The 20,185-nt window shown below is 37.9% G+C and overlaps 1 protein-coding gene across 1 annotated transcript; it reads right to left on the reverse strand.

Annotated features, from left to right (window-relative positions):
• Positions 1–563: 563 nt before the first annotated feature.
• On the reverse strand, positions 564–9,714 carry LOC100892107. Its single transcript, XM_003728779.3, has 2 exons — positions 9,401–9,714; positions 564–2,449 (listed from the first exon to the last, which is right to left on the reverse strand). The coding sequence occupies exon 2, from the start codon at positions 2,415–2,417 to the stop codon at positions 720–722; it is 1,698 nt and encodes a 565-aa protein (XP_003728827.2). The 5' UTR covers positions 2,418–2,449; positions 9,401–9,714; the 3' UTR covers positions 564–719.
• Between the last annotated feature and the right edge of the window lie 10,471 nt (positions 9,715–20,185).

The raw sequence follows: 20,185 nt of genomic DNA on the forward strand, positions 1-20,185 counted from the left end.
ACAATAATGTTTAAATTACTAAGCAACTGTTGTTTATTCAGTATTACTGCACAACTGGGTTGTTTAAAAGGAGTTGCTTAAATTTTAAACAGAACTGTTTAATGGTTATTATCTGGTTGTTTGAATTTGTGAAATGACCTACTGGAACCATGCACTCCTGCAATAATCACAACGATTTATACACTGTAACATGCAGAGCTTGTTGCCAATTTACTTCAACATTTGTTCATCATATTCATGGTAGTGACAAACAACATTATTATTTGTCTCTATAACTTCACCTAAACCCCATCGGCGAAGCCGAGAAGAACCAAGTCGTCGCCTTGCCCTTGTTCCGCCATTTTCGTATGCACTTGCACCGCACACTAGCATTATGCTTGCATGCATGTATTATGTACGTACTTTGTGCATATCGCATGTGTGTGCGCAAATTGCAATCACGTATCGAGAAAATATCAACGACGCCCCCGGGACTTTTTAAACAACTCTGTTTAATTAAATACTTTTGTCTTTTAATACATAGTTGTTTAAGTCAATCGAGCACTGATTTTTCGATTTTGAACAACGTTGTTTACTTTTTTAAACAACATTCTTTTAAACAGTGATATTTTAAACACCGTTCTAACAGTGTAGTGGCACGAATGGCCCGCCATAGTTAAGTCCAACTTAAAGTCGATCTTAGTCTTTGTGAATCACCCCCTGACCTATTAGTTCCTGATCTAATCAATGTTACTAATGATTTCCTCAAGGCCCGGTTCTGTTTGCTGGAATACTGTAGTCATTCCTTCGTAGTGAACAACCAGAGCATTCGTATTGGGCATGAAGCACATTTCGGCAAGCGTCCTCCGGTAAAAAGGTAGCTCGACGTCTATTTCTGCCAGACCACTTGATGAGAGCACCGCCATGTCGAAGTCATCGCTCTCGTCATCGTTATCCAGGAGCATAATGAAGATACGGTCACGTGATACATCCACAGCCATACTCATCAGGTTTTTGTTATGCAGATGATATTTTGACCGAAGGCATCCCGTTTTGTCCAAGACGCGCACATCGCTACAGTCCTTGTCAGCCGGCCTGATGCGGAGAGCGATGTCAGCTGATGGGAGAAGATGAAGTTCGCAGATTGACCTGACGTTGACGTCGATTGATCTGATGAACTCTCCATTATTGGGGTTGAAGACATGGATTATGGGCTCGCCATTAGACGCCAGGATCATATCGTTCCCATCGGTGCAGAGGGAAACAGGCCTTAACTTGCCTAATTTATCGAGATGAATCGTCGTCAAGGGGTTCCAGACAGCGTCGTAAACGACGATCTCGCCGAAACGGGTTCCGCAAACGACCCTACCGTCAAGAAGAGCAGCGCAACTGTAAATGTCATACGGTTTCTTTCCCGAGATCCCCACCCTGGTGTCACCGCTGTGAATGTTCAAAATATGAACCGAGCCATCATCTTTCTTCTTGAGTACTACTTCGTCCTCGTTGATGGCGCCCATCATGTACGAATCCTTACCGAGTCCTGTCGTCCATGTCAGTCCATGTTGCTCCTCCCACCTCTCTGCAGGAACGTTTATTCTCTCATCATATCCCTCGACTGATTCTGCAGCATCTACTAGCTTGTCAACGCCACAGGTGTCAACTTGCCTATGGAGGACATTGGTCAAAGACACAACTGTCTTTTGAAAATCCGGCTGAAGCATTCCCTCGTCGTCGAAGGACTCGGCCTTCTCTACGTTGTTCAAAGTTTGCCGAAGATAGGATTTCATCAAGATAATTTTATCAGCGAACATTTTTTTAATTTGATCGAGCTTATCAAATAGTCCTTTCTCGTTCTCTTTAATTTTGTCTAATTGTTTTTCGGCGTCCCGTTGATTTTCCATCAAATCCTCATATCGTTTTTGCCTGATCCTCTCAAGTTCTTCTTCAGCATTCCTGGTGATGCATTCGGCCTCTCGGTCCCGATTTTCTTCCACCTCTCTTTTCTCTTGAGACGTTGAGTTGCGGATTGCATCTTCGATTGTGGCAAAGTGTTTCTCGATTCGATTTGATCTCATGTCGACCTCGATATTAAATTGTTTGAATTCCCCCGCTTTACTCTTGCATCGTTCCACAAGATTGCCGAGTTGACTTCTTCGCTCTGCCACCTCGGCGTTTAAGTCGATCAAACTGCAACGGCCAATGTGTGACGAAAGGCACTCCAGGCATATCGTCTCTTCGTGGTCCCCGCAAAAGGCCAGTGCCTTCAGTTCAGGATGCCGACGGCAGTTAAAAACCACCTTCTTATCACGGGTCAACTTCCGGATAAAATGCTCCTTCTCCCGAGCGCAGTCATCACATAACCTCATCACCACGCAGTAAGTCTTTTGCTCCTTGTCTTGGTGACAACCCTGGCATGTCTCCACCGAAAAGTGAGCCATCTTGTCAGCGTGGCCAATATGGATTGGGTTATCTGTTGAAGATAATTAAGAGCAAACAGTCCTATAAATATATCACCAGCCATTTCTTTTTAAAGCTCACCTGGATATCCATCTCATATCAAGTTAAAACATTAATTGGGTGCTTTCTTTATGTTATGTTATTTTAGAAGAAAATCAAAACCGAAATGTCCCATTACAATTAATAAGTAACGTAACATCATCTAAAATGATAATAATAATAATAATAATAATAATAATAATAATAATAGCCTAATAGTCCACTCCAAATTCTATTAAACCGAAACGGAAATTCTTTCTGCCCAATTGATCGTGAGCCCGGCAGCCACTGAGCAGCGCCAGATCGATATTAACCTACATTTTCTACTCTCCACTCAGGTGTTAAATGCGACCGTCATTGTTGGTCAGTTATTGACATCAAGTAACGCCTGGCTGGAATGCTCCCCGGGAGTGGAGATTGTGCACACAGTGTGTGCAGACAAGTATTGAATCCATAGACCGGGGTAATAGTATATCTGTAAAGCGTTTAGAGACATCGTAGATGTACTTTAAGCGCTATAAAAGCAGAATATTATTATTATTATTATTAAAGATTTGTAAAAAAAAAAAATATATATATATATATTATTATTATACATCGTCTCAACTAAACGCACCGCACAGCCCGAAGGCACACATTTAGGTTTAAGATGTTCACATACACTCTCCAATTTACGAAACCATATAACTCCCGAGATGTATTTCTGTAACAAAAGTGTTGTTATTAGTGAAAAGTTATATGGCACTGCCGAAGGATTATTCGTCAAGTTCCCTCATACTTTAATTCCAAATGTTACAAGAAATAGCTGAAGTGGTATAGTACCATACAGTAATACCACATGTGTGTACCCAGTTCTGTTTGCAACTGTACTTTCTATCTAAATTGGGTGATGTTCTTAACAATTTAAAGCCCCTCTTAGTGTTGGGAACCCCAAGTTCGCCAAACATTTGATGGCAAAATATCACTTCAATTTTATAATAATGTGAAAAAGGATGTCATAAAAGACACAACTCTGCAAACATTTCCCCCAAGAAAATGTGTTAAAGGACAAATATTGAAGTAAAAATAAGCATAATTTGGGTTTTCTGTTGTACGCAGAAAACCTAAATTGTGTATTCTCTCATCAATATCCGACTTCAATCACATTTTTATTTTTTTGGGGGGTGGAATCTTTGCAGAAGTGTGTCTTAAATTACATTCTCTTTCACTTTATGAAACAATTTAAGTGAAATTTAGGGCTCCCAACATTTTAGAGGGGCTTTAAGCTTTAAAGGAAACCTTAACCCCGAAGAACAAGTGTAGGACTGTAGGAATACTAAGATGAGATGTGTTCTTGCCTTTTGATGTACAATATTCTTTACGAAAGTGCACAAGAGATTTATGAATTAAGATATCCTAGGCATGAGGTAATGCCTTTTAAAGATATAGACCAGTTCTAGTCATGCGATTGCATTGTGAAAGAAATATTGTGGAATTGATCAGAAAAGGTTGATTATCTAGCATATAAGTATTGGTGTTCTTCGGGGTTAAGGTTCTGGAATCATCAAAATGATAAGAAATGTGGCCCAGTCTTACACAGAAAGGTGGATATGGGACTACCTTATATCTATCCAGTCCGGATAGATATAATATTTTCCCGGCAAAATTTGTATCATCACGTATTAGTCAAAACATATTCTTTCACATGATTGGTAATAAGAGCTTCCATTTAATTTTTTGAGAGGGGGGGGTGCGTTTCCAAAACTGGTCACCTTTACCTTTAAGCATGACATGGGCGCAGCCATTTTCTTGAAAGTGTGACGTACAAGGCGAATTTTTACGTGTATTATGCACCAAGCTTTAGTTGAAAAGACTTTTTAATTCAATAACAAAATCGTTACTTTTCAATGAGCGTAAATCATAGCTGATAAGGTAAACATTATCATTTGGTGAAAAATATAAAACAGGGGAACACTTGCAACTCATTATAAAAATTCTTTAATAAAGCAGTTGACAAAATGGGAAGGGAGCATCCATAACTTTAAATACATTTACTTGATAAATGACTTCGCATATAGGACATCACGTTAGCAAGAAAATGGCGATGCCCATGTCGTGCTGGGAAACTTTTTATGTTCTTGCTCTATGCCTAATCTCATACACTTTAGTAGGGAATCTTGTAGATTAATGGGCAATAATACAATAAATCTCTCATTGGGGTGAGGCTTCCGTTATATTTTATAGTATTTACAGTATGTTTCGTTTAGATATCTACCCTTTATCAAAAGTACATGTTAATAAGGATAAAGTACAGGGACAAAATCTTTGATTATAACGAAATATCATGTGCAATAAATTAAGTCAGGAAACATCTTCGTATGTGAACTAGTAGAGCAGTGTGTTTATAAAACAATTCAGACAATAATAGTTGATGGCTCAATGCGTAAATTCACTAAATTCTCTATAATACTGATAATTATTATGATAATAATAGTTATAATAAATTAATAACTATTATAATAATAACAACAATTGTGATAATAATAATAAAATAAAAGTAATGATAATAATAATAAAAGTAACAATTATATTAACAACAATAATAATCGTCATCATCATCATTTGTATTTTGTAATTTTAGTTTTTTTTTTTTGTGGTAAATCAAGTCTTTATTAGAGATCATGTACACACAAAAACCAGGCCCGTCAACCCAGTGGGTTAGGCGGCAGGTTATAATGAACAATATATACAATAGCAAAGTACGTTAACAATAACAATACAAGTTACAGTGTAATAGTGTATGTGATAACAAGGAGCACAGAGATAGAGAGAAAGGGAAAAGGAAGATGTGAAAAGGAGAAAAGGAGAAAAGGAGAAAAGGAGAAAAGGAGAAAAGTAGAAAACATTATGATGAGGAGGGAAATATTCCCCCATACATAGTACATAAATGTATAGTGTATAATTGAATCGAGATAAGTTACATATTACGGTAACTAAATATTGTCATTTTGGTACAGAATGGTTACAAGTTCATTGATAAACAGGAAATGATGAAAAATTAATATATATAGATTGATAAATTAAAGGTATTGATCAAATTGCCATGCTGGCTCACGTCTTCCTTGGAATATAACATAAGAACTAGAAAGAACGGCCTTCACTATTTCGTCCCTGGATTCCGGGTACCTATAGTTGAGTGAGTGATTTTGAGGATTTCCTTTAGGCGGTATTTATTTTGTGGGGTTATGAGTCCACGTGAACCGATTTCAATACAGATTAGTTTGCTCTTCCACCCTGTTGATGTTATGTCGTGTGTGAGGCTTGTGTATTTGTCTTGTTTTCGTTGATGTGCTTTGTCAATGTTTGTTTCGAAGGGGACTGTGAGTTCGATGATGATGATGTCCTTATTTGTGTTTAATGTGGCAGATGTCTGGTTTGTGTTTGGTACGTATTATGTTTGGTGGTATGGTGCCCCCAATGATGAACAGTGTGTTTATAAAACAATTCAGACAATAATAGTTGATGGCTCAATGCGTAAATTCACTAAATTCTCTATAATACTGATAATTATAATGATAATAATAGTTATAATAAATTAATAACTATTATAATAATAACAACAATTGTGATAATAATAATAAAATAAAAGTAATGATAATAATAATATTAGTAACAATTATATTAACAACAATAATAATCGTCATCATCATCATTTGTATTTTGTAATTTTAGTTGTTTTTTTAATCTATAAGCTATCGTTTAGCCATCCTGCTGCAAAGATAATTCTGTTTTTATAAATCTTGTATCTTTGAATCTCTAGTTTACACAAAGAACCATAATCTTCGCCTACGTACGCGCCTGTCGAATCTATACATTCTCTTCATACCTACTAGGACAGTGAACTTTAGTCCCTTCATCTTTACAATAATCTTATCATCCTTTGGAGCCTCTTAGTCAGTATATTTGGTTTGATTTGATTTATTTACTTATGTTTGATTTTCTCTTTCTTTTGCATTTTTTAAAATATATAACAAACAAAACATTGCAAATGTTACACATGTCAAAAGAATATAATGTCGAATAAAGTAAGGCTGGCTGTATATCGAAAACATCAAACAGGAGGGTTGACAAAGTAAGCAAAGCTTGATAGCAGGACTACATTCAATGGATACATAATAATACGGCGAATATGGAGGAACAAATATTAGTAAAAGGGGGAAGAGAGAGAGACAGAGAGACAGAGAGACAGAGAGAGAGAAAGAGAGAGAGAGAAAAGAGGGGTGTATATTCACAGATGTATTTGGTACCATGTAGTTGGATTCCAATTTGATATTTGAAGATAAAAAAGAAGATGCACATTTGAATATTGGGTGGTCAACTTGGGATATATTATAGTATGTGAAGACTCACGAGGTTTCAGGACAATATAAATAAGAATGTGAGATCAGCGAGCTGGTTTATATAGACTGTGAACCTTTGTGTGTACACAGAAAAGTGTTTATTCAGTATCCCAAATAGGCCACGGTTTATTGTCATACTTTATTCATACATTTATTGGAAGGTTATAATCAACGTTTCAATGGATGGAAGCAAAAATGTAAGAGTACTGAAAATTATCGAGTTTTGTAACGACGGGTATACGAGGGGAACTTGTGAAGATTGAAGATGAGCTAATTTTGATGGTGGATTTAAAGATAATGCGCAATAAGAAACGTTTTCACCGCTCTTTTAAAAGATAGCATTGTATAAATCGATTTTCTTTCAGGGGGTATGCATTCCAGGGGGGCGTTTCATGAAACAATTAAGTCTAATATTAGACTAATATCATGTTCACCGACAATTTAGTCAGCGCTGACTAAATTTGACCAATCACAGTCCTGGAAAATAGTCGGTGACAAAAGAATTGTCGGAAAACATGATATTAGTCGGTGATAACCACCGACTAATTGTTTCATGAAACGCCCCAGGTATCAGGGCCAGAATGTCTAATTGAGTTTTGAGCTAAGGCTGGTTTGGCGTTAAATAGGTGATAGTCATTGGAATGCCTAGTTAGGTAGGAATGAAAATTAGCATTATGTTGGAATAAAATAACTAGTAATGGGGGAGAATGCCGGATTTAAGTCGAAACATGAACAGAGATTTTTGCATGTAGTGGGTATCACTTATTTTTTAGAGTTTTTAACGTGGCAATTAAAGGGTCAGTGTGGTCGCGATAACCTGCATCGGTACAAACTCGAATTGCTTTTTTTTTTTAACATTAATATACGATTAGTATTGCACTTAATATGAGTAGCCCATATGATATTGCAGTAAGAAATATATGGTAAAACTAGTGCTTTATATAGCATACTAAGCACATGCGTTGGCAAAAAAATATTTTAGCTCAAATAGTATACCAATATTGCGAGAAATAGGGGTAGAGATATAGTTCACATGATCATTCCAGTTACATTTTTCCATTTATAAATACACCTAAGAATTTGGTTGATGACTTTTCTTCTATTGGAACATTATCAACAAGGAGCTGATTGATTGAAAAGGTTTTATTATGATTGCATTTTGCAGCCAAATGCCTGAATTATAATTGGCAATCATACGTACAAATATGGTTTAAAAAACGAATCAACTCTGATATGAGCTAGATGCTATTTGTACAAAGTATAATATATATAACAAAATTAATGACCAACATGACTAGGGCAATAACAGACACAAAGGAAAAAGACAGAGAAAAGGAGCAAAGGAAATTAAGTTACATTTTGTGAGGTGGCACAAGATGATTACAATTTACATGCAACGCCCGCATTAAACCATTCGTTGTCTATGGTTTTTATACCATGTATTTTATATCATACATCCAAACTCGTCTGTCAAGGCCACCCGAGGGAAAGACAACAAGTGGCCATTGTAATAGGGTGGCCTTTATTTCTAGATTGGTTCTTTAACACATGTATCATATTGATATTGGTGACAAGTTTGACTGTAGGGCTATGTACATGAGCAATCTGATCTTAATTTCATCAGTCTACATTCCTATCAGTGATATATATAACACTACCCATACGAAGCTTTCAGATTACAATTCTGTTATTAGGTCAGTTTAGAATATACAAATCTGTGTAGATCGTGACGTAGCATCAATATAGCTCCATATTTTCAAATTGTTCCTGCCCTGTAAAATCAACAGGTGGGGCGACAGAGCTTTACCACCATGTCACAATTTGGCATAACGCCTTCTTCTAATTTTTAGTTTGAGAAAGTCGCTTTTCTATGTAATGTTATCTTTCCAAACGTATAAGACTGTTTTAGATTGAAACACCCACCAGGGGGTGTTTCACAAAGATCCTAAGTCAAACTTAACTCTAAGTTGGACTTGACAATTATGGAAAGCCGTTTAGCGTCTTTGAAAATATTATAAAGGTTGTTTTATAAGACACACAATGTTGATTCAAATCATTAATACTTTCCATTATCAAGAAGATTTCATGCTCTTGATGTGGAATTTATGAAAAGTCTAAAATACTTGGAATTTGGCTTTTGAATATATGGCTACAAAAGGCTCACCATAATGTTTAAGTCCAGTTAACTTAGTGTTAAAATCCCTCTGCACTAGTTTGGCATGGAGGGATTAGACCTACCTGCGAGGTCACTGGCAGGTGGTTATCTCATCAAATCAGCTCTCAATTAACATACGAAAAGGGGCATCATGGGGATCAACAGGTACCACTTAGGCATTGTTGGCTGTATAGAGGGCGCAAGTAGCTATAAGTAATGCAGTGGGGCTTAAGTTCGAATTTTTGTGAAACACCACCACCCTACACATATTTCACTTGAGTCACAAGGTCGCCAATGAAGGCGTTAAAAGGCGGCGGCATGGCAAGCCCGCCATTACCTGGACTAGTATAGTATAAGGCCCTACTTCAATGTTAATACTTTACTCCCTTACCTCACACAGTTTCTTAGACTTTGTTAGAAATCTCCTTGTTCCTTGATGACAATCCAGAACTTCCAACTTCCAGTCAGCTGCAGTTCGTAATCCTCAGAATTTGTATGCATGTACCAGGGAGATCTCCCTGCATGTAATAGTCGTGCTATTTGTTGAACGTGATACAGGCCTACATTGCAATATTGCACTGGTCTGTCTATACGGACGCCAAACGTGTTTGTGAATATAACATGGTTACGCGTGATGACTCTGCACTCATCTGAATCCAATAAATGTTTGTTTGTTTTTCAATTTTTTGTTATGCTACGGTCACAAAGGTTCGTACGAACGATAATTTTGTACGAATCTCTCTGTTTTTCCATTGTCTTCCCGAATTTCCATTGTCTTGTGACCGAGGCTTTAATGACGTAACATTTTCTTTAGGGGGATTCCCATTTCTACCCCAGTCGCACCGCTGTAACCGAAACCAGTCTGACAATAAATTATGGATGGCCGAGCTAGACTGACGGGTTGGTTTGGAATCGTGGTCTGGAGTCTCTTGTTGACCTATGACCTTTGGAATCTATGAACAAATAGGTTCTATAATTATCCTCGTAATGTTGTTATTGTTGTTATCATGATTTTCAAATGGGACAAATCCTTTCTTTTTTTCCTCCTTTCTATCTTGCTTTCATTCTTTCTCTATTCATTTTTCTTTCCTTTATCCCCCCCCCCCCCCCACCGGTTCCTTTTTGGCTTGTTTTTGTTTGTTCGTCCTTTGTTTCTAATTATTTTGTTTCGTGGGGGTGTGGGGGTGTCATTTTCTCCTTAAATGCCATATTGTAAAGTGGCAAGAAGAAAAAATGTACCAAGTGTTCACAAATATTATTAGCTTTGAGTCATTTATTATTGAGCAGCGGTACCACGTACCGCAGTACCGCATAGGCGATGGCTGAATGGTTTCAAAGACACACAAAGAAACACCCCTGCCAAATACACGTAGGTGGATGCAACTCTGCGCCCCAATTGCATCAGTATTATAGTGTGTACTTGAACAAAAATGAAAATGTTCGTGAATATCCTCTATAATGACATGAGCTACAAAATAATATAATAAGAAGTTAAGAACGGCATGTATCCTTAACAAATAAAAGAAATCTGACTAACAAATATTGTTTGTTGCCTGTGGTGTTTTAATCCTAAGGGGAGAGGGCTAATGATACGATTGGCTTCAAAGGTATGGACCAGTTTTGGAAACGCCCCCCTCTAAAAAAAAATGAAATGAAAGCTCTTATTACCATTCATGTGAAAGAATATGTTTTAACTAATACGTGATGATACAAATCTATCCGGACTGGATAGATATCGCGTAGTCCCATATTCATCTTTCTGTGTACAGTGCTTGTAACTTTACCAAGACTGTGAAAACATGCAAATTAATCATGAATATGCATTGGATACATTGAACTGGTTTTTCAACTGGTATTCTACTGGTTTCAACTGGTAAATCAACTAGCAACCATCTACTTGTTTTCAACTGGTAATCATCTATTGGTTTCCAACTGGAATCAGCTAGTATCAAATGGTCGAGTTTGGCCACTGTGCTGCAACTGGAATGAACTAGTAGATTTACCAGTAAGGCCCATCGGTTTTAACTTGTATCAACTGGTCTAATAATTTACCAATATGCGCCTAAAGTTTATGGCTTTAAAATGGAACCAACTGGTGAACTACACCCATGGATGGCCGAGCTAGACTGACGGGTTGGTTTGGAATCGTGGTCTGGAGTCTCTTGTTGACCTATGACCTTTGGAATCTATGAACAAATAGGTTCTATAATTATCCTCGTAATGTTGTTATTGTTGTTATCATGATTTTCAAATGGGACAAATCCTTTCTTTTTTTCCTCCTTTCTATCTTGCTTTCATTCTTTCTCTATTCATTTTTCTTTCCTTTATCCCCCCCCCCCCCCCACCGGTTCCTTTTTGGCTTGTTTTTGTTTGTTCGTCCTTTGTTTCTAATTATTTTGTTTCGTGGGGGTGTGGGGGTGTCATTTTCTCCTTAAATGCCATATTGTAAAGTGGCAAGAAGAAAAAATGTACCAAGTGTTCACAAATATTATTAGCTTTGAGTCATTTATTATTGAGCAGCGGTACCACGTACCGCAGTACCGCATAGGCGATGGCTGAATGGTTTCAAAGACACACAAAGAAACACCCCTGCCAAATACACGTAGGTGGATGCAACTCTGCGCCCCAATTGCATCAGTATTATAGTGTGTACTTGAACAAAAATGAAAATGTTCGTGAATATCCTCTATAATGACATGAGCTACAAAATAATATAATAAGAAGTTAAGAACGGCATGTATCCTTAACAAATAAAAGAAATCTGACTAACAAATATTGTTTGTTGCCTGTGGTGTTTTAATCCTAAGGGGAGAGGGCTAATGATACGATTGGCTTCAAAGGTATGGACCAGTTTTGGAAACGCCCCCCTCTAAAAAAAAATGAAATGAAAGCTCTTATTACCATTCATGTGAAAGAATATGTTTTAACTAATACGTGATGATACAAATCTATCCGGACTGGATAGATATCGCGTAGTCCCATATTCATCTTTCTGTGTACAGTGCTTGTAACTTTACCAAGACTGTGAAAACATGCAAATTAATCATGAATATGCATTGGATACATTGAACTGGTTTTTCAACTGGTATTCTACTGGTTTCAACTGGTAAATCAACTAGCAACCATCTACTTGTTTTCAACTGGTAATCATCTATTGGTTTCCAACTGGAATCAGCTAGTATCAAATGGTCGAGTTTGGCCACTGTGCTGCAACTGGAATGAACTAGTAGATTTACCAGTAAGGCCCATCGGTTTTAACTTGTATCAACTGGTCTAATAATTTACCAATATGCGCCTAAAGTTTATGGCTTTAAAATGGAACCAACTGGTGAACTACACCCATTGTGTTTCAATATGTTCCAACCAGGCGCGTACGCAGGATTTTTTCAAGGGGGGGGTTGTAACATTTATAAATCGGGCCGAAAATTTCGCAACGACTCAGCCAGCCGCTGAATAAGCGGGGGGGGGGGGGGGGGGGGGGGTAAGGTAAGAGGTCACTTTTTTTTTTTTTTTTTTTTGGTCCCAAAGATTCATCCGACCGCTGAATAAGCGGGGGGGGGGGGGGGAATAAGAGGACACTTTTTTTTTTTTGGTCTCGAAATTTGAAAATTTAACATTTTGCTCCGTTGGGGGGGGGGGGGGTAAGGTCAGCTTTTTTAGGTCATCCATGAGAATTTTTTTTTTTTTTTAATAAATAAAAAAAGTTAAAAAAATTATTAAAAAAACCAAAGGGGGGTTTAGGGGGTTATGGGGGGGGGGGGGTTTACACAAAAAAAAAATACCAAAGGGGGGTTTAACCCCCCTCCCCCCTGTGTACGCGCCTGGTTCCAACTGAAATTAAATGGTCCACTTTGGTTTTATTGGTTTTCAACTGGAATCAACTGGCAGAAGTACCAGTAAGGCCCATTGTTTTTAACTGGTATCAAACTGGCCAATTTAATTCCAGAATGCATAATTGGTTTCAACTGTAATCAACTGGATTGTTTTCAGCATGTGCCAGTAGAGTCGATGGGATTCAACTGGGATATACTGGTGCGTTTGAAGTTTACCAGTTGTATCAACTGGTTTCAACTGGTACCAGTTAAATCCAGTTAAAACAAGTAGAATAAACTGGCACATATTCCAGTTGATACCAGTTGAAAATCCAACTGGTTTCAACTGTGTTGTGTTTTTTTTACCTGGGACAACAAAATCATCCACCACCAACACATCACACAGTCACGTGCAACCACCATAGTAAAAGAGAGAATTAGAACAAAATCTAACCCTGTTGGAGAGAGTAAGCATGGGACGACGATAAATAAACTATTCTCATAATGCCTTTTACAATACTAAATTTCAGCGTGATGAATAATATGGTAATAATTAATATTTCAAGGATCGCTGTAATGATGAATAATAAATTACGCCTATGTTCGATCTCTATATATGCTGCTTTTGCTGTTTATTAAGAGCACCCTCTTTTGTTGAGTTACATGTAGGAGGAAAATTAGTCCCTCTGTGATAAGGATGTACACAAGTATACTATTTTTTCAGTCCTCATTGAAACTGATTGACAGAAAAAAAATTAAGTTTCTGCGTACGAGAGGTTTTTTAAGTTTGATATTTTGGGGTGTGAGGTTTGGAGGATTGTGGATTCTGGCATTCATTTTCTCTTCATGTGCCTCGCTTGATTCCATTTGTATATAATCAAATGACAAAATTGGTGGTGTTTTGCGGAGGCGCTTAAAATTCCCAAATTGTGTTTGATATCGCAAATAAAGATGTCACGTCTCCCAAGTCCCAACTCTTCATTTCGTTAGCAAAGTATCAAAAGCTTCCGGCAAATTAAATATCAAACAGAAGACAAATAAAAAGGGAAAAAATAGAAAAATATAAATAAGAACCCAACCTGTTGTGGGTTATAATTATTTTTAGGACTGGTTGCTGACAAATCATGATAATGAAAGTCCATCCGTCTATAAATTCCTTTAAATGTACATAACAATTGGTTGTCTCGGTTTGGCAGATTTTGTTACAATTTTCACCAAAGGTCAGTACAGAAATCTCTAAAATTCCTTTCCTCATTGAAGGATTACTTGAAGAATTTGGATACTAAATTTAGCATAAATATATCAAAAGATCAATGAATTCAATGAGTTTAAATATAGAATATAGGATGAACATTTATATTGTTCACGTCACGTACCCCGTACACAATATACAGTTGTGTGCTACATCAGCGGGTTTAACAGTCCAGCCCCTTGCATTACTCGTTAGTCTTTCAGGATGGACTAACAGAGCAGCTAACTATCGTGTCATAATTCCAGCTGCTAATGGAAAAATTATCTTACTTATTCATCTATGTTTATATTCTCTGACAAAATGCAATAATAATCAGGAACATAAGCTCATAACAGTAACAGAACAAAACAAAGAAGAAAATATGTATATTCATGTTCACAGATTATTTGGTATCCTCGTAATAAACATGTGGCCTTTTTCAACATTTTCCTTTTGTTATTTGTAACATCGTTAACGTATATTAGACGGTAATCTGTTAATATATCAGGTGAAATTATAATATTAATTTTCAGACATCTTTATGTTTTGAAAATAGCCCGGGAAAATAGCCCCATATAGTTTCGGAAGCTCTTAAACAATATCATCATTAATAGTGATCTGTCAGTTTATGACAGGTTCAGTGACCCATTCAAAATTCTATATCAAGACTAGTGTCTCTCCAAGTTTCTCTCCAAGTTTCTCTCCAAGTTCCTCGGTCTTGAGCCAACCGTTTCATCGTTTCATACCCTGTTGCTCCACATTGTGTGATTACATCGTCTAGAAAGCCTTTACGAGGTCTTCCACTCTCCTTGTTTCCATGAATACGACCTTCTATGACTCTGAGCATCAAGCCCTCATCATGCCGCATTATGTGTCCAAGCCATTTCTTCTGTCTCTCTCTAATCGTTTGAATCAGCACCCGCCTTTTTCTGTCCCTCCAAGACACACCTAGTAATTTGCGCCAGCACCACATTTCGACCGCCTCCAATCGCTGCATGTCCTTTTTAGTGAGTGTCCACGTCTTAGCCCCATACAACAGTACACTCCATACTAGAGACTTCACGAGACGCTTTCTCAAACTAAAGGCCCGGTCCCACTGCACTTACGGATGCAAAGAGGATGTAAAATCTTGCCATCCGTTGGAAAACGCTATGCATCCGTTGTGTACTCATTACATACGTGTTTCATACGCTCTATCCATCGAGCATCCGTCCACTGTGATTTCATCCGCGCAAAAAGTTTTGAGCTGCACAAAACTTTTAGAACGGATGAACTTCCGCCGTGTACGATGTAAATCCGCGACACATACGAGCAACAGACGTTCTATGTCCGTTATCATCCGTTAAACGTCCGCTGTATCCTCTCTGCATCCTCTGGGCATCCTCGCAACTCACATCCGCTGCAACTGAAAACGGAAAGAGGGAGGAAAGATAAGGTACATGGAACGTTTAAACATCGTTAGTAGCACGGAAATAGAAAGGATGTAAGCGTATGCATCTCGTATATAAAGTATTCAAAGCTGTCATCCACTTTCATCCGCTAGGCTTCCGATGAACATCCGTTTAACATTCCCGCTACATACTACCCACGTCCGTTATTTTCCGTTCTGTTTTCGCAAATTTTCGCAAATTTTGTCCATTTCTGGAGCGGATGAAAACGGATGGAACCACCCCCGAAATTTTGCTCGTCCGCTGTGTCCTTTATGCATAGGTTTTGTGTCCATCGGCCAGTGGGACCGGGCCATAAGGTCAATGATGTGGCTCATCAGGATATCTTGTCTTTGAAAGAAGGCAATATAGAAAAACAATATTGACTCAACATAGATCCACACCTGAGATACCTAAATGTTTATAGACATATTAACATAACAGAGATACCCCTGTAAATAACTAGTTTCAATTAATTTCATTTAATTAATTTAGCACGGTAACTCTCTCAGCGCAAACGGCTGTTTTTCAGAAAGTCCGTGTTAACTGAAAGAAAAATATACAAATTATATTACAAACAAAAACTAGTAACAAAAACATAAACATATGCAAAATAAACGAATCAAATCAAAACAAAGGAAAACATAATTGGCATGGGTAAACTATGAAGTAGTTATCTAATGTTGGGGTCTTCTTTTATACAACATTTGAACATCTATCCCTTTAAAGCTTATCTGCCGTAGTTTGCAGGAGGACAGGTGGTTATCTCATCAATTCAGCTCTCAGTTAACATAAGAAAAAGAGGATCATGGGGGACCAATGGTCACCGATTAGGCATTGTTTGTTATATAGAGGGCGCAATTAGCTACAAGTAGTGCAGTGGGCCTTTAACAGAACATATATGAACAGAAATATCTCGAAATCCTTTTTCCTGATTGAGGTAATACTTAAGGTTGATTGCAACATACAGAGATTTGCACCATAACATTCCAATGAATGCAATGTTCATGCTAGGATAATTGATCAAGTATCGGGAAGTCCCAAGCAATTATTGTCTGCATTCTTTGGGCGTGGGCGAAAAGCATTCTAATTTGCGATTATGTTCAGGTCATGCTCCACCACATCTAAAGAACGTTTCAATAAATATGGGGGGGGGCCATGTTTGTGAAATAAAGTGAGCACAATTTTATTCTTTTTTATTTTGGCCCCGAAAATTTTGAAAATCGCGCCGGCCGATACTTCGCTCAGTGGGCGGGGAGGGGGTTGGCATAGTGAGCGCACAAAAAAAAATTGGGTCACATTTTGTTGGGGGCAGGGGGTACAAGGCCCGCCCCCCCCCCCCCCCTGGATCTGCGCCTGGCTGTAGCATTAGGTTCCCGTTGCGTGCTGCCTCCATAGCTGCCCTGTTAGTTCTCGCACTCTGTCTACAAAGTGGGGATTAGGTATTGGCAAGTTGGTGCTGTGCAATAGTATGCTAGGGCAGAAAGTTGGTCAGTTCATTATCGCTTTACACCTTAAGTATATCCTGGTATGGGAGCCAAAAGCAGCTGCAATTCGACATGCTCTCCATGTATGTATATCCCCCCCCCCCCCCCCCCTCAGTGTTGTTTAGGGTACGCGTATGCATTTACCCTCCTTTTGAAAACACCCCCCTAAGTCCGGTGTAAAGTCAATACGGGCCGGGTTTGTGTGTACTATACGAGCCGGACTTTGGTGCGTGAAAAGTACCCCTTTACCGGACAGTTTGGGAACACGCATGCGGTCCCTCCGACCTCGGAGTGGGGGGCCGGGATGAATATGCGAAACATGATTACTGGATACTCGAAGGCTTACAGTTGAAATTTACTTTGTGAAGAGGTCAAGTTTAACTATGAATTTATTGCCTTGTATCCTGTAACAATATGTATCCTCCATATTCCTGGAATTCAGCATAATAACATGAAAGCAACCACAAGTTAACTTCCAATTTGCCAAACTACAAAGTCTGTTCACATTGTCCTACTAAACTGTAGTTCATACAAAGGGCTATACTTGAAGTTTGTGGGCCTTTTTGTGATTATTGATGCAAATGGAAATTAACATTTGCCTAAGAATTGCAAAATTCCTTTGACTAACCTTGGAAGCAAATCTATTTATGATACTTGACATTAGCATTGAAGATATCTGACCTTGTGCCCCCCGCCCCTCCCTCCCTAAGAAAGGTGAGGAAGAGAGAGAGAGAGAGAAAGGGAAGAGAAAGAGAGAGAAGGAAAGAGAAGGAGAAGAAGAAGAGAGAGTAGACAGAACAAACAGCAAAGTATGTAACCATGTTTTTGCAAAGCTATGGCTGAAATGAATGAAATGTTATTTTTTTTACATTTTTACGTTATACTCATGGAATTTTGTATAAATATTTCATACACAATGTTCATTTTCTGCCCTTATTAGTTCAGCAATAAGCAAAAAACGAAGGGGAAATAGCTACGGGGAAAGCCCAGGACAGAGAACAAGAAAAGCTTTAACATTCTACATTAAACATTAAACATTAAACAGGAAGTGAAACTAAACCTTTTTTAATCATGAATGCAATATGATACTTGATTAAAGATGTTAACTTTATTCAATTGTAACTTCCTGATGTGAGGTTAACAATAGAACCAGTCTTCGGTTGCGATTTCCGTTTAATAAAGGGGAAAGAAAACTCCACAACCTGAATGGTGCACCATCAGGCGCGCCGGAAGCAGTTTGGGATGGGGGGGGGGTCAAACATTCCAGGGGATTCACCTTCCAGGGGCAGTGGCATAATGAGCAAAAACGTTTGGAGGGGGGGGGGGAAAGAAAAATCTGCATCACCACCACTCTTACACGTTACATGTAGGCCCCGCGGAACGTTTTTCAAAGTAGAGTATTAACGATCAGGTAGAGCGTAAATGGCGTGGGGTCCAGGGGCTGAGCCCCAAAACGCTCTGGGGTTTTAGGCGTTTAATTACGGTCAGATGAGCATATTTTGATACCTCGTTTGTGACATTGGCAGGTCACTTTTTTCTCTCTCTCTTTCTTGTTTTTTCTCTGCAACATACTTTTTTAAAACAGTAAGGGGGCTCGAGCGCCCGAGCCAAGCCGTTCTGCAGGCCCTGACATGAAGGCTTCTAAATAAGCATATATTTCGCCCGACTGTAAATTTGGGAATTTCTCATTTTCCAACAAACGCATAGAAAGGTATGACTTACGAAAAGTTGAGAAAAGATACCGGAAAATCATATTATTTCAGCAACATTTGTAAATCACTGGTATCGAATAAGAAATACCCCCCCCCCCCCCATCAGTACGCCAGCGTTCAGGGGCTCATGTCTTCTCACCCCTATAACAAAAAAACACACACGCTTTCCCATCCTCTCACAATATTTCCACGATATTTCATTTCATTTCATTTCATTTTTATTTTTTCATTTCCAACAAAATACAATACATAATAACGAATACAATGTAAAATGTATACAAAACATAGTTACATTGGTAATAAACAAATCTTAATAATAATTTATACATTTTAGGAAGACAAAAAAATGAATTTTAAAATTTAATTGCATTTATATTTTGTTGAGGAAATGGAGAAGTCCACTGAAAAGCAAAGCTTGTAAATTGTGGACCCCTCAGATAATAATGAGTGTGAACAAAATATTGAATACAATCAATGAAAGAAGAATAGTGGCCAACAGAGAACATTTATTAAAACACGTAATGACTGTAAACAAGAAGACGTAACAAATTACATGCGCGTATCGCTATTATAAAAACCTCCATTGATAAATATAGGTGGCATGCGGAATGTTTCGGAAATTTGATTCCTGTTAACTTTCCTTTTCTTTGAATGGAATTTGATATATGATTTAATTCAGGTTTGCATTATTGTTATTTTCTTTGGGGTTAAAAATACAAACCATCTTCACTCCTTTACTGCTTCTCTTCTTCTTCTTTTTTGGAGGGGGGGGGTATCTATTTTTTGGGGGAGGGGGCAAAAATGCGTTTTGCCCCCCCCCCACCTTTTTTGGTTAGAGGGCGAGTGCCCCTCCCCCCCCCCTGCCCCCTACTTCCGACGCCTATGTGCACCATTAACAAACTCAAGTTCTAGGCTACACTGACTTTTATTTCATGAAAGGCTGAAAGTCTTACAATAGACTGATTACAATACACACATTTGAAGGAAATGAGATCATTTCATTAGGTGACTGGTATGTTTCCATTGCTTGAATATAATCACAATTCTTTTCAGTTTGTTTAGGAATGAAAAGGAAGGAAATAGCAAAATGTAACAGACGTGGATTGAATAAAGTTCTACTCGGTCATATAATTATTATAGACGAATTCATAATAATAAGTAATAAAACCGGTGCTTACAAAGCGCTGATCACCGAAGTCTCAGGGCACAATTGCAAGAAAATGTTATGCTCTATTTCAGTATTGAAGCTAATAGTGTTTTTTGTTTTTTTTATATATCAACTAGCTTTTCTTTGTTATTAGTGGAAGTGATTTCATTTAGAAAGTCTACTCAGAATATCAAAATTATAAAATCGGAACATTTTTGGTAAAATATAATGAAAGCTTTAGAGAACTTGATAAATAGGAGATTCATGAAAGTTTTAATCACTTCTTTTCTTTTCTTTTTTTATGGGCAATTTAAAACTTCTTTCAATTCATAGGAGTTTAGGGCTATTTTTTCCAGATTT

The sequence above is a fragment of the Strongylocentrotus purpuratus genome, unplaced genomic scaffold, assembly GCF_000002235.5.
Source record: "Strongylocentrotus purpuratus isolate Spur 01 unplaced genomic scaffold, Spur_5.0 spur5_scaffold_21, whole genome shotgun sequence".
In the NCBI taxonomy this organism is placed as follows: Eukaryota; Metazoa; Echinodermata; class Echinoidea; order Camarodonta; family Strongylocentrotidae; genus Strongylocentrotus; species Strongylocentrotus purpuratus.